Source organism: Schistocerca piceifrons, chromosome 6 (genome assembly GCF_021461385.2).
Source record: "Schistocerca piceifrons isolate TAMUIC-IGC-003096 chromosome 6, iqSchPice1.1, whole genome shotgun sequence".
In the NCBI taxonomy this organism is placed as follows: domain Eukaryota; kingdom Metazoa; phylum Arthropoda; class Insecta; order Orthoptera; family Acrididae; genus Schistocerca; species Schistocerca piceifrons.
The window spans coordinates 348,730,163-348,747,047 of NC_060143.1; the positions used below are offsets into that span (position 1 = coordinate 348,730,163).

Sequence of the window (16,885 nt, forward strand, 5' to 3'; positions counted from 1 at the left end):
TGCCTTGTGGCACTGGAAAGTGTCAGCTAACATTTTGTCTCCAACAGAAGTTGTTCATCATTAAGTGATCTACCACACCTACACATTTGAGGCAAGGACTTTGAAACACCATGTATATCTTCAACACTGCAATCCAATAATAACTGATATGGTAAATGAACACTGCTGTAACATTCAGTCATACGTACTATTCACACAATTCTCTTTTACATACATTCTTATCAAAAATACAATTTCTCACTAGTCATTGCGATTCCCCTAGTTGTTGAGACTCTATTCACAGTGAGCGTGAAGCTTTCAAATGTCTACTTTCAACCACTACCAAGTTGTTCACCACAACTACTACTGAACTAATTTCACTGACACAGCACTCTTGGCACTTCAGCTTCAATAATCGAGACCTACACACACCCTTGAATTGTAAAACTAAACATGTAAGAACGCTGACTGAAGGATCGTGGATCCCTTACAACATATATGAATAAACAGTAACCACCGTGACCACCATCTGTATTGTCAAGAAGACAAATGAGTTATCTCATCAAGCATTTTTTCCAGAGACGTGTTTATTGCACTTCAGTTTCTAGTTCCTGAAAGAACATAGGACAAAGTTTTGTCAAATCCGGTATAGTTCTATTACGATTGATTACGGAGAGCAGAAATGATATACATGATTAACCAAAAACAAGAAAAAGTGTAAACTTTCAAGTTTTCCATGAGATCTAATAAAGTGTTAGAGAGAATGAAGGGTTAATTTATCCAACAACATAAAATAAATAAGCCTATGTCACTGCCTCTTCACACACACAAAATGAAAGAAATACTTTGTGAACAGCAGCATAAAGATGCAGTTTGTTCAGCCTGTATTTCAATGCAGCCATCTTCATTGTTCACCTAACTACATACAAAACCAAAACAGTAATAAATTAATGACTCAGTAGTCATGGGAAGGTGAATGTACTATTGAAATGAAATGTCGTGTGGCTAGGGCCTCCCGTCGGGTAGACCGTTCGCCTGGCGCAGGTCTTTCGAGTTGACCCCACTTCGACGACCTGCGCGTCAATGGGGATGAAATGATGATGATTAGGACAACACAACACCCAGTCCCTGAGCTAAGAAAATCTCCGACCCAGACGGGAATCGAACCCGGGACCTTAGGATTGACATTCCGTCACGCTGACCACTCAACTACCAGGGCTGGACTAATGTACTATTGATTTCACTAAAATAACCACTCCAAGTGTGTTAACATACCAACTATACTGCCTGACAAAAAAGTGAAGTGTCCAGAAGAGATGGTCGGATGTCAAAGCAACTTTGTATATGTACACACCATTGGCTGCAGTTCTCTGTGACAGGGAGAATGGCCACCAGAGTGCGAAAGTTTTGTTCATATTTAGTGTTGTGACCAGTCCTGGTAGGCCTTAAGGGTTACAAACATTGTCAAATGTTGAGTGAACATTGTAAAGGACACAAAGATGCTGTTTACTCATTTAAAACAGCGTTATTTGGCACCTGACAGTTTGAAAAGGGCCTCATTGTGGGTCTCCATTTGTACAGTTGATCGAACTGGGCAATCACTTACATGGGACAATGACTAGCAGCAACCCATCTAGGGTATTACCGTCCCATGAGTAGACTGTCATTAACACTAAAATGCAAACAAATGTCTTTGGAGTGGGGGCCAGTGATGAATGGCATCGCATTGTGCTGAGCAGTGAATCACGGTTTTGCACTACCCCAAATGAACACTGTCTGCGAGTATGGAAAGACGTGGGGAATGATCCTATTATTCCAATGCTGCACTGAGTAAGGATTATAGTAAGTGCAAGGAGAGACAGCTTTAACTGAAGTTTGCAAGCCAAAGTAAATACCTGATTTATTTGGTGCATTGTTTTAGTTCTGTCATCTACAGTTCCTCATGTCCAATATATGTCACTCAAGATAGTTGAGTATTGCATCCGCCAGGTCCTGGCCATCATGTCTTTGAATGGATATAAATACAACAGACCCCCCTTCTGCTAATCCCAGGATATTGCCACAACACAAGACACAGCTTAACTGATCACCGTGCACAATCTCGGGACTTTAATCAACAATGACAGAATAATACCTACCCACAATAATTTCTGCCACTATTTCTTCAACTACCCTCTTCCCCAGGATACTGATTACTTCCTCAAATATAGCAAAAGATTGATATGACATTTTTCCCTTTCCATAATCCTTATATTGACATGTGGGTAGCAAGAAATGGATCAAATTCACCTATAAATTACATGCACATCAAAAAGTTAGTATTATGAACACTTCCAAGTACATCATCAATAACTCTGTGACAGTCAATAAAATTCTTCTGGATTTGAGGCCACATTGTCACTACAAAATTCCGACGTTTTGGTAACTACTGAAAGATGCCTTCCTCAGTGTGTATTGCTAACTGCTGAATGAGCAGTGCTCATGAGAAGTGCTCATTCAGCAGTTAGCAGTACACCCTGAGGAATGCGTCTCGCAATAGTCGCCGAAACATTGGAATTTTATAGTTGATAATGTGGCCTCAAACCCTGAAGAATTTATTGATTGTGACAAAGGCTGTGGAAGCCTATGTTTATAACTCTGTGATGCATTATACCAGAATTGCACTTCAATTTCAAGTTGTGTGAGCAATTTTCCATCTATACTGGTTAGAGGCAAGGTTCTGTTTTCATTTTATTTAATTTTATTTTTTAAACTAATAATGCAATCTCAGTGCCTTGAACTATTTTTATGAGCTGGAATTATTTCTGGGTACTTCCTGACCAGGAAATGAGGTTCTGCCAAATCCGATGTTGCCTCCAGAGTACTGGTACATGGTGGACAAAATAACGTTCACCGATTTTCTGAATATGCTAAATAATGCATATCTGTAATTTCACTGTTGGCCAGCTTTCTCTGAAAAACGCATTAGTACAGCATCTTGTCGTACCATCGTTAAACGGAAGTTTTGATATTGAAAAATCACTTTCTTTATTTTTTTTATGCCGTTCATTGTGATGTAGTCATGGGTTTTTTTCCATTTTTTCCTCAAGGAAACAAAAGCACAACGTCGAATGTTTCTCAACAATGATGGACATTCCATTTTCATTTTTGTTTGATAAATTGTTTTTTCTTCATTTTTGGGCTTATCTGGTGTACGTATTTCTTCCCGCTTTTCTAAAATTTCACTTGGTGAGAGTAAATTCTACCTAAATTCTTTAAGAATTTTGTAAAAACGTTATTAAAGTGCAGAACTTGTGTCATCTCCTTCTTCTTCTTCTTATTCTTCTTATTCTTCTTCCTGCTCCTCCTCTGGTTTCTTTTACCAGAGGTCGATTCAGAGACCCACATTGTCTGTTTCAGTCATTTCTTCAGTGAGTACCAAAATATTGCAAATCGGCATCCATTAACAACAAGGTAGGAATCACATCTGAAGTAATTTGCTCTATGATTTAACAAACTAAAGCAAACTATATTCAGTCATTCGCTTGAAAATCACACAGAGTGGATCTGCTGCTATCTGCTATTATAGGCATATGCGTAATGTAAAAAAGTTAACAAATGCATGATCACAAGTTAATTCATCATTTGACTCATGTTCATAAAACATGCCACTGAATGTTTCAATAGTACATTGTTTTGTTTATGAACTGGAAAAAACTGACACTACATAGCACTTTTCTGCGTGTGCATCAACTAAGATTCCTCAATGAGCAGGAGAGTAAAATTTTAGGGACATATGCATTGTGTGGAAATTAATCAGCACTGGCAATGTGTATCAATTAATTTTCCCCTAAAAGCAGGAGATTTAAATTTTAGGAAATTATTCAATGCCCATGGTTTTCATACAATTTTCCACAAATATTGCTGCATCCTGAAACCCATCACCCTGGCCAATTGAGGAATGACAAACAAAAGAGTATAGACTGTCTTTGATGACAGGCCATAAAAGAAGTGATGCAGCTGCTAGTGATTAAAAGTATGACTGGCTCCGACACAGTGAATAGTTTCTAGTTTCTGAAGACTCGGTATACTTGTTATAGTTATTAAAAAAGAGAATAAGTGGTATATAAGTCATGTTAAATAATGTGGAAACAGAAAAAAAATTCCTGCATACTCTGTTACACACATTAGCATTCTTTCTCAACATGCAGCCCACTAATGACCATAATGCCAACTGACTCAGTAAGCAAGAGTGAATTGCCTAATGGCAACAGATAAGTTTTATCATCCATTCTTATCTAAATGTCACAAAACTTAGGTCTTATTATTATTTGTGCTGTACAATGTAGAAAAAATTTAATAACTTGACGCAAAAATGGTTAAAGAAGAAGGAAATAAACATCAGGTAAATTTTATGGTTATCACTTACTTTACAAAGTCATTGGATCAATATCTCCAATTTATAGATTTTTCATTCAAGTAATTTATTAGTCTTACAAGTAAGGCAGAATATCTTCAAAGTAGAACCAAGAAGAAATAACTTCCAGCAAATAATGAGGTGCTTCAATAAGCAATGTCACATTTAATTGTGTTAGAAAAAAGAAATTAATTCAGTTTTGTTCAGGTTTAATTTGAGCCCAACCATACAGGAGCCAACATCACAACAATTTTAATAAAATAATTTTGGGTGTTAGACTTCATCATTATAAAAAACTAAAGCAACTAAATTCCCAACATATTGGCCAATTTTGAGCAATCCTCTTCAGGACTGTTAACCGCCTTGAAGACAACCACTATAAAATCAGTCAAAACGTTGCCAACTTAGTTGCTTTAGTGATTCGTAATGATGAGGCTTAATGCCTAAAATTATTTTGCTCAAAATGACACTGGCAGTGGAAGCCTATGAATGTATATCACAACATTTGCATGTTGGCAAAAACTAGTTGATTATCTTGTATTATATATTTAATCCCTTCACTCCACCTACACAGATTGCCAAAATATCTTTATTCTGTTCAATTCATTCCAAACTATGTGAACTGTCTAAAAAACTTCGTCTCCGACAATAGAAACAGTAGTAATGGGACATTTTTGAAAGACCTGGTACAGCTTATGCATAATACTACAGCTGCAAGGCATTCTACCCAGTAAATCATGCCACACTTATGTAAGGGGACAGTCATCCTCGACCATTAAGTAATGGTCTCTCAGGTGAAACATGATCAGTCTCTGAGAGGTGCCATGTGAATCGTTGCAGCATGAGCAACATGTTATTAGAGGATTGATGGATTAACACACGAATATTGTCCAAAACCCAATTATTTTAATCAATACGTTGGGAGGGGAGGGTGGAATTTGTTTCAGGATTTATCATTACATAAGAGATTCGAACTACAGATGAAACAGTGGACAGAAGATAGATGTTCCTTAAAGTATTTATTATGATTCTGTCAAAAGACACTCTATGTCTACTCCATCGACTCCTCATCGCGCAAGCACCCCAGTACCTTGCTTCAGAGATTAAAAACCTGTCATGTCATCATAATCGAAACACGAGGTCACTCTTATTTGGTATCCTAACTGTGCCCACTCACAAAACAAAAACTTTTGCAAACTCCTTCTCAGTTGCCGCTGTCCGCCTCTGGAACAAACTGCCCCTTACCTTGCGCAAAATTCGATCTCCTGCTGCTTTTAAGAAGAAGTTGAAGCATCTCCTACTATCATCCTCACAAAGTTCTCCACAAAATTAATGTACAAGGACAATCCCCTTATCTGTCAAATAGCAAAGCTAGCGTCTCCTAGCTTGCTCCCGAGATGCCTTCCTCTTCATCTTTCTCTATTAGCCACGCAATCTTCTTTTCCTTTATATTTCCTTAATTATGTTTCATCATGTCTCTATTCTTCTCCTCCCTTCACCATGAGTCTCCCTCATACTCCCTGCTGCCGGCACTCCTATCTAAAATCTGTCTCTTCAATAATGTCTAATTGTAACAGTACTTGTGACCTAAGAATATAAACTCTATATGTATGTATTTTTCCAGGTGTACCTTTCAAATTGTTTACTTCACTTTTTGTACTAGATGTAGTTTAACATGCCTACTAAAACGTATGAATGTAAAATAAGTAGAATGCCTGGTTAGATGTAAGAGAGGGCCTGATGGCCCTAATCTTGCCAGGTTAAATAAATCAATAAATAAATAAATAAATAAATAAAAAGTTGCAGTATTTCATTTTGATTTTGATTTGGTAAAAGGCATGTATGGAATGACGCATTATTTCTGCAAACATTTATATGGCATGTGTTGCCACTTTTATGTTTATCATTAAGATCAGGCACTGTTGGTGCAGCCTAAGAAGGCCAGGCTTGAAAATGAATATGTAAGGTTCAAAACTAGTCACCTAATATAAATACTGCAACTGTTGACAGAATTGTTAATAAATGCTTTAAGAAATGTAATAAAGTTGCTCGTTGTCTCTCAACAAAATGTTGAACCTGAATAAGAAAGTTGAGGTTCATCATAAAGAAGACATCAACGGGGAAGATCACGGTCCAGTGTTTCTGTATGCAGCTGGGGTTAACTGTTTTTCCCAAAGAAAGTACAACAACATAAGGAGATCAGAATATTGCTCTCCTAATCACAATGATAGACAAAATTTCCAAGCTTTGCACAAGGAAAAAGCAAATTTTTGCTTACGTAAGTGGCTTTACTCCAATAAACATTAATAATTAGCATTCCTAATTGTTTGAACAGTGACCCTATTCTATAGACCCGACTCTCAAACTCGCTTAAATATAAATTCTTCCTTAATCATCAGTATGTTTCTTCAAACCAATGACCAACTGCAGGCCTTTTGCATAACTACTTAGAAAACAATGTCACAGGGATATTGCTAGGAGAAATTATTGGTTTTCCTTAACATTCTTGAAGTTTTCAGTTTTAGGCTGCCATATCTCTCAAAGAATTCACTAGTCATATGACCATCTGTCGCTATGAGCCACTATGATACAATGTAACGCTGAGTGGCTGAAAAATGTCATTTATATATAAAGACAAGAGAACAAAGATGCACATTAGTTTTCCATAGCCTGAAGACCAACTAGGCCTGAAAAACTTTTGGAAACAGTGAAGGTAATAATCTGACACATAAATGTAAAGGGAATGATAACACCTTGCAATGGAGAGCTTTTCTTTGAGAAACGGCTGCATGCACTAAAATACCCACAGTTTTTCATGAACACTTGAGCTGTTGTGTTTGTGAATTGACACTTTTTCATAACCTGAATATAAATGTGTGCAGGTGGGATCTGACAAAGTAGACAAAAAACTGAAACATGTACCCAGCACATCAAGAAACCCGAAAAATATAGTTCATGAGAGAGTAAGTCCTAAAAGCATACTGATCAGCACTCAATACAATTGACTGAAACCAGATGTATTCTTGTACTTTTAAAATGAATTAAATGTATATCTCAAAGTAATGCAAGCAAGCAAATATTTAAACTGCCCCCAAGGCAGGGATATAATAGCAGTATGTAATTAACAAGTTGTCGGTGCACAATTTTAAGTACGCATTATTTCTTTTTAATGTTGTGCTATTTACATCAAAGCTGTATTCTTTACATTATTTTCAAAACTGCAATAATGATTTTAGAAAGATTGGGCAGTCTGTTTGCTGCAGTCAACTGGTACCTCTTACAATTACTTTGGATAGTTCTTTGCGTGGCCAGAGACAGAAGCTGTTCTATGCAAGCATAGTCTTCATTTACATATGCTTCTGACAGTTATGAGTTTCTTGGGCTCTTACCTTCCGTCCCTGATGAGGTGGCATTATTTGGCCGCAATTAAGCAAAAGACAAAAATATGTAAGCGAAGACTGAATTTTATACAGGGAGTATATTCAACTACATCATTATACTGAGGTAAAATAAAAGTTGGTAATATTCAAAGCTTCTGTAATATGCATAACTGCTTTGAAACCTGGTAGAAGGAGCCAAAGAATTGGTCAAATGCTATTGCAACCACACGAAGAACTGTCCATGTGCAGCAGGAATTGTCACACACACACTCATAATGCTATTTCAGAGGAGTTCACTCCAGACAATCAGTGCATTTTTACAGGGTAGTATCTACCCAGTTTCTAAATGGTGTGTGCAAGGCATGCTCTATGCATAAGCAAGTGCCAAGCTGATTTATTATGAAAATATTTATAAAAAAAGTAAAAGAAATAATTTGAAGACAACAAAAATTCAGTAATGAATTTAGGAATGCATTTTAGCTAACATCTGCATGAAGGAAAATCGTGCTCAAAAATAACAACATGCAGTGACATGAATGTTGAACCTCCATCATCAATAATGACAGTCAATTTGGAAAAATCACGTTTCAATAACAGAAGTTTATTTATAACTTAAGTTTACAGAATTTTATAAGCTTCAGAAGCAGTTATTTTAATGGAGCAGTTCATTTAAATGGATAACTTGAAAACATGTACAATACTTTATGAAAATGTAATCTTTCTTAATCAGAAGAGAGAGTGGTTGCTAAAGTTTGTGGGAACCACTGAACAGCACTGAATACGAGTGCAAGTCTGGCTGAGAGAATTAATTGTGAATGCTTTCATTATGGGCTCTTGTTAATGAAGACTGGTGACAAGATATATATAAAAAAAAAAATAATAAAAAAAAGTGTCTTCTACTCTGTACCCTATGAGGAAGATAACATCTTTTCTATGAGCTTCAGGAATCATCAACAAATTGTTCTATTCTATTAAATTCAGACAGAAAGAAAAATTATGAATACCTGCAGATGACAGTAAATGCTACTAAATGGTATTTCTGTGCTGACAAATTGTGTATTGCAGAAATGACAGTCTTAATAGTACCTATTTCTCTTACTTACACCATTCAAGTGAAATTATGAATTAAAAACTTCTCCTACACAAGAGAGAGATGCAAAATTGGTATGTGATGTCATTACATACCTGGAAGTGCAGAATGATTGTCCATATGAGGCCCAGGATAAGTTTGGGGTTTCCATCCACAATATCGTCTGCACGTATATTTACAAGTTTAATCTGAAAATATAAAATAGTCCCTCTAAATATGACATTCGCACAATCAAGTCACAGTTCATATAATTACATATTTTTATTGCAAGCTGAATTATGAGATCATATAAGATAGCATAATATGGTAACATCTACTGAGTCAACTAAACCACAGAAAAATCACAGTATGATGAATTCATAATAGAATTAAGTACTTTATGAAAGGTATGGTTCTACAGTCTCCTTACACTAGACCTACAATTGCTCAATATGTACAACATTGCTCTGTGTGATGTGTATGTAAATCAGACCTAAAATTATTCAAGAACTTAACTATTAATTACCCACAACCCACATTATAGGAAGTCTACTTTAGAGAAATTATATATCACCTATGGACAAACAAATCATAATTTGATATCAATCTACCACAAATTTTAACTCAAAACAAATACATGAAACTGACTATATGCTCTCATTGCTACCCATATTAAAACAAGTTTATGTGAAAACTCAGAAGAAGTTTCTGTGAAATCTCTGACTGGAGAATAGTGCATTTATACAAAACAGCATTAATCAGTTAGGCATTGGTTTTGTTTTCTAATGTAACTGCTATACTCTGAGGCTAACTGATTACAATGCATATCCCAAAACTAATTGTTTCATATTCTGTTGTACACTGAGGTGGCAAAAGTCATTGGACAGCAATCTGCACACATACAGATGACAGTAGTATCGCATACACAAGGTATAAAAGGGCAGTGCACTGGCAGAGCTGTCGTTTGTACTCAGCTGATTCATGTGGAAATGTATCTGAGTTGATTATGGCCACACAATGGGAATGAACAGATTCTGAAATTGGTATGGTACTTATAGCTACACACATGGGACATTCCATTTTGGAAATCCTTCAGGAATTCAATACCAGTGTCAAGAGTGTGGCAAGAACACCAAATTTCAGGCATTACCTCTCACCATGGTCAACACAGTGACCAATAGTCTTCACTTAACAACCACAAAGTGGGACATATGATGAATGTATCCGTTAGCACAGTATGGCTAAATTTGGCATTAATGAGCTATTGCAGCAGATGACCACTGTGACTGACTTTGCTAACAGCACGATATCGCGTGCAATGCCTCTCCTGGCTTGTGACCATATTGGTTGGGCCCCATATGACTGGAAAGCTGTGGCCTGGTGAGACAAGTCTCGATTTTAGTTGGTAAGAGCTGGTGGTAGGGTTCGATTGTGGTGCAGACCCCAAGAAGCCATGAATCCAAGTTGGCAACAAGGCAATGTGGAAGCTGGTTGTGGCTCCATGATGGTGTAGGCTGTGTTTACATGTAATGCACTGAGTCCTCTGATCCAACTGAACTGATCAATCACTCAAAATTGTATGTTTGGTTCCTTGGAGACCATTTGAAGCCATTCATTTTTATGGGTGACAATGCACCATTGCACCATGTCACCAGGCCACAACTGTTCACGACTGATTTGAAGAACATTTTCAAGAATGTATCCAACAAAAAATTAAGAAAATTCACAATCCGTTTCACTATTGTTACATTATCCTCTAAATATGAGAAATGCAATTTTTATTACTGAAATAAACTTTTAAAAACCTTACAGTAAACACAGCAAAAGCCAGGGACTTTGTATTTTATCAAGTAACTGAAACTGTCTAAGAAGTGAGATTTTTGGAGTATAGATTGTCTTTGCCAAGAACAAGCCATAAGTGAGAAGTGATTTAGTTGTAGGTGATTAAAGGGAAAAAGTATGAGTGGATCTGACACAGTGAATGTGTGCCCAATGATTCTTTTGGTTGTTACAAGGTCCACATAACATAGGTTACTTACAATGATGCTTCAGTGGAATAAAAAGAAAAGTACTGTTTGGCCACAGCAGGTGTAAGAAATATTTGTATCAGAGGATGAGATCTTAAATTTGGAATTTTTTTAGCATTGTAAAAGGCTTCCCAAGTGTTTTGAGTGATTTAGACAAGATAATTTTTTAATAATAATTTCATAGTCATTATTTCATAGAACAGGATCGATGTACTACTGCCATACATGCCAATCATCAATGTTAAATTTTATAATGGCTGAGGATTATAACTTGGCCAGAAAGTAAAACTCTTCATGTTCAAAAGTACACATTGTTCCTAATTAATTAATGTCATGAATTTAAATTTGAGCAACAACAGTAACTACAAACTTTTGAAGTTAATAGTTAAAAGAATTGTTGAAACCACTGAATTTGGAAAATAAAGCACATTTAAGTTCTTACTGAACTATATTAATTAAATTCTCTGTAATTTTGAGAATTTTAGCATCAAAGTCCTGCAGCTCAACATATCATCTGTAGGGTGAGCAGCAATCTAGCCTGTTAATAATGTAGTTTACACTCCAATCTGGACTTTCCACTGTTTGAAGACTTGGTTGTCATATTCCAGAGTTTTACAGTTCTTTAAAATGATTAGCATTTAAATATAGTCATAAGGAGAGAATTTTTAACTATTTGGAAAATCTATTTATCAAAATTCTTAGCACTAAAGATGATACTGAGGTTACACTATGTCATTATCGCATTGTGTTGTGATCCATTCTGTTTTCATTTTATTTCTTATTACTTTAAACATATCTAAATTTAGAGTATGAACTCTGATTTAACTTTTTTTTGTTTCTGAATATCAGAATTTACTCTCACCCAAGTAATAACTGATGTCAGGGTTTCAGAAATAAATTGTTTGCTTCAGGAATGGTGATCAAATTACTTAATTACACAATTGAGATTCCTCTAAAATTCAAATTTTAATAATGATAAATCTGATGAATCAAACTTAATTTATCTTCCTAACTATATTTCTTTACACTTGGTCTTTATTAACACAGTGCACTCAATTCTTGTACTGATGATGGTTTTACCATTTTCAGTGTCATTTCAGTCAATTTGCTTCAGAATCGGTGCCTTTCCAACAAATTAGGAACACACAGACATCACAGATTGCAACATGTATTAGATGAGGTGGGAAGGTTAAACTGAACTCACTTTTGGGAAAATGATGGTTCAAATTTTCGTTTGGCTGATAAAGGTAAAGCTGAGATGTTCCTTTTAAAAGGCCACAGCCCATTTCCTTGCCCATCGTTCCCTAAACAAAGTTTGTGTTCCCTCTAGAAAGCCTTTGTAATTAGTCAGATGTTAAACCATAATGTTATTTCCTTCTTAATGTGTAGCAGAATGTCAAATACATAATGTGTCAGAAATGACGAAAATAAATAAGGGACTTTTTTTGTTTAACATATGTTTCTGCTATAAAAACATAATTTAACTACACATGTAAGACAGTAACCCATTTTCATTGAAGTCATTAATGCTTCCATTCATTGTACATTAAAAATTTTTGATAACTTTAGGATTTATGGTTACTAGGATATCAGCAGTGCATCAATTTGTAGGGAGTGTTTGAGTTAGAAATCAATTCAATAGTTTCAATCACAATCATCAATATTTGGGGATGGTAGTTCAACCAGTCTATGTCAGGCACACTGGGCTAAACTGATTGGTTTGTTTCCCTGAGAAACTTTCTGTGACACTATGGAAGCTATATAATTTCAAATTTTTGCAGAAACATGGCTCTTTGACACAGTTCTACAGACAACAAGCATGTTTCCTCATATTTCAGATAGTGTCGTTACGGGTAGTAAAGTAGAAGACTGTAAAAGAAATACATATAATCACTAGTTCTCCAAGGAGGAAGTCTCACAAGTTCATTTCATTTAAAATGAATGGGAACTGCTTTTCCAGTGGTCACCTGCTCTACTTAGGATTTATTACCTTCCCATTACTATTTAAAATGCCGGTGATAAGAGAAATGTACTGATATATCGTTAAAGAATATAAACTTTGAATTTTTACTGATCATTATTGAAAACTGTATAAGCACCCAATTTCTCACCCATACACACATTTTTATTTGCTGAGAAGCACTAGCACCAAGCAGTATGATGCCTGTTCTTCACAAGGTTCTTTAGTAAGTGATCAATGTAATAAACTTCATTAAAAATCGGCCACATACACTGAGATGTTTTCATCCATAAGAAACTAATACTGATGAAGAAATTGTCAGATGATAAACATATGGTCTTCTTTCCCCCCCTCTTCATGCAGTTGTAGAAGACAGTGATCTTCCTTTGAGTGAGGAACCGAAATCCGTGTTTCTGGATCAGTCAAGTGAACTCAGTGATTACTGTCTGAAGTACTTCCCAGAAGAAGCTGATTCACACCAAAGGTTCAGATATTTCATCAGTCCAAAACTTCCTTCAACACAAATTATTGAAGACAAAGAGTAATTTATCTATATTTCTTTAGACTCCACACTGAAATCTTCAATCGTTTTCTCAATGCTAAAGTTTTGGAATCTTGGTGAAGCAGAAGCATACACAACTAGGTAAAAATATCCTACAAGTTTTATACGTTTTGCGACATTCCACTTACCTAGGGTAGGTTCTTCAGCATTGGCAATCAACAACATGAAATTCAAATGATGAATGGACGTCGAGAAAGAGAATTTAGTTGCAATTTCCAACCTTGTGTCAAGATTTAGAATGAAGAAGAAGAAGAAGAAGAAGAAGAAGAAGAAAGATCATCCTTCCCACTGATATCGATGTAAGAATACGATGTAATAATACTAAAAGTTGATTGAACAAGGAAAATCCCGGATGGAATGTAACATTATGAAAAGGAAAATTGTCACTCACCATATAGCGGAGATGCTGAGTCACGGATAGGCACAACAAAAAGACTGTCACAAATAAAGCTTTTGGCCTTAACTCTCCTTTTCATAAGGAAAGTTGATTGAAATACATTAAAAGTTAATAAAGAAATTTACTCTTATCCTGCCCCCCTCAAGTCTGACGTCATGTGCGAAAGGAGCCATGTTTATGTTCAGGGCAACGGAGCCATTGACCCAAAAAATTTGAGAACCACTGCTACATAGCATAATTTTGACTTACAACACCAAGAAACATGGAGGCAATCATGTAGCGTAAAATTGTGACAGACACAAATTATTAAAAATAATTAACACTTTAAGAAGATCAGTGAAATCTCAGGTAGTGTGTCAGGCACAGTCTGACATTGATGGGATAAAGTGCATTACTGTGAGCAAGTAGTAAATTAATAATATACTTCAGAATCACATTTGCATCTCTCAAAGGGATGTTTAGCTTATAACTCTGTTAACTGTTCTTTTATTGTTTTAATTTGTACTATCATATCAAAATTTCATACACTTTTAACATTATGACTATCCTCTGTTGTGCAAGGGTTATTCCTATATGCACAAATTGTTTATTTGTTTCATTCTCCACCACACATTAATATGCAATTGCAGAAATGGTTTTGCAGAAGGCCAGAAGAGGCTGCTCAACAAACGCTTCTACCAGTGCTCTTAAACAAATACACCTGTTCAATGAGTAACTTCTCAATTGCATAGCTCTTCCCACACCTCACTTCCATTCAAAGTATCTCCTTAGCTGAGGTCACAAATGCCTGACTGTGAATTTGGACTCTGAAGTAGTCACTTTGAATTTTGCTACTGAAAAAAATGTCTATTTCCACTATTTCTGCAAATGGATATATGAAAGCATAAAATTTCTGGTTATCAGACTTTGAAGAGAGAGTTTGATTTAACCCAGTGTATTGGCGCAGTGTCCCACAGAGTGAGGAAATATGATCTGTTGTAATGGTACATTCCATAGTAAGACACATTGAAGTCTTTGGCTCCCTTTGTGCTACTTAAGAAATAGGCTGTGTCTGCACTAGGTTTCACCTGCCACCAGCACTACCATCACCACTTACACAAAATCAGAATACCACTTGGATGTTTTCACATATGAGATATCAAAGACATCAATAGCAAACAGATTCAGCTAAGAAGTCTGACACACAATCTATCCAAAGAGAATCAGCTAGAAAGGATTTTGCCAGGCCACTAGTTACAAGAGCATATAAAAAATTATCTTCAAAAACTCCTTTATGGTACAGATATTAGCAAGAAGAAACAAATTAAAATTTAGCTTAGCTAATTAACTGCTCTTTTCGTATATGCCCTAATATTAAGTCTAGTGCCAAGATTCAGAACAACTTCAGGTTTCCTTTCTTCCTCTCTGCACTTTTCCTCCACTCTTCTTTTACTTGTCAATGAAAGAGATTTTCACTTTATCAGTCACTGCATATTTACTTGTCAAGAATAGGGTCTTCCAAGCTGCCTTCACTATTTATTTTGAACTCAATGGCTCACTACATTCACAATGCCGATGCAACTGCCATCACAAATCCTATAAGCATCAAGAATTTCTACTTAACAACAAATGAGAGAACTAATGACTCAGATGCAAAGTATAAATCAACATGTTACACACAAAGTCGCTCTTGAGTATTTTCTTCCATTTCTGAGGACATTATGTTTAAACACTGCGAAGTCCAGTATGGAATAACAACAGTTTTATGGAAAGGATAGACTGCTACTCAAACTATCATAACAAGTCACAAAATGACACTATGAGAAAGACTGCTAAAATATTTACTTGTAAGTTTTCAGACAAAGACTTTCTTCAGAATTTGCCCAAACATTTAGGAGTAAATATTTTAGCAGTCTTGAAATTGTGCCTCTCTGCAATTCAGTGACTCCTGTATGTGGAGAGTAGCTATCTATCCTTTCCACAACATTACGTTTTTGTGATATTCTTCTATGTATTAGAAAGTACAGTAGGAAGTAATTAAGATTAAAGATTAATACCCCATCATCAAGTATGATGGTCTCTAAAAAGCGAGCAGAAGCTTGACTTGGGGAAGTATAGTGAAGGAAATTGGATGCGACCTCTTAAAGGGAATATCCCAGCTTTCACATTAAAGAAATTTAGGGAAAGCCTAAACCTGGATGGCTGGTTGGACATTTAAAGCACTCTCGTACCAAAAATGGTTGTTTACACTGAGCTACATCACAAAGATACACTGTATACAATTAAATGTAATTAGTTTTAGTAAATCAGCTGACTCCAAAGTATGACAACTACATTGGAAAATGAAAGTAGCACTTGAACTGATTGATGATGTTTTGTATACATTTACTATCTATTGTCTGCAGTCTGTAAATCTTATTCTAGTCAGTGCTGATTATCAAAGTGCTTTACTTTCACTAGGAAGGTAATGTTACAATGATTTTGTCAACACAGGTACTTTATATAAAATAAGACAGTGCCAGTAAGAAATTAACATTCATTTGGATACAAAAAAGTTCAGAATTAGCTTACTTCTTAAGACTGGGGTTTCTAGCGATAATACACCTGCTTGACAGCAAGAAATAATTCATTCATACTAACCTTTCTATATCGTAAGAAGTCAAGTGCGATCTGAACATTTTGCAGCATATGGAAACGCATGCGGCCACGTTCTCTTGGCTGTGAAAACATAAAAGCATAAAAAATATTCAGTTAGTACTGGGTTAAAAAATATGGCAGACCCCCCCCCCCCCCCCACACATACACACACTCTCTCTATTTGAACAACAAAAAAGGTACATTTGTTATACAAGTGTTGACAATTGTCAATTGTTTTGTAATGTCATTTACTAGATCACCCCAAAACAAAAATACACATGTTTAGTTATATTGCTGAAATAAAAATAGAAAAACTTATTACGTACAATATTAAAGAAACTAATGTTTCTGTCAACTTTGGAAAATGTAAAATGGTGGACAGATGAACTATGAAAGAAATAAACATGGAAACATGTGTGGCTTACGGGTTTAGTAAGAGACCAAAAAGGAAATGTGTGTGTGTGTGTGTGTGTGTGTGTGTGTTGTGTGTGTGTGTGTG

At 35.8% G+C, this 16,885-nt stretch overlaps 1 protein-coding gene across 1 annotated transcript in view; it reads right to left on the reverse strand.

Annotated features, from left to right (window-relative positions):
* The window catches only part of LOC124803383, a 514,737-nt gene that overhangs the window by 315,328 nt on the left and 182,524 nt on the right, over nucleotides 1-16,885 (reverse strand). Inside the window, 2 exon segments of the mRNA XM_047264568.1 lie at nucleotides 8,941-9,033; nucleotides 16,390-16,467. Of these exon segments, the coding sequence (XP_047120524.1) occupies nucleotides 8,941-9,033; nucleotides 16,390-16,467 (171 nt within the window).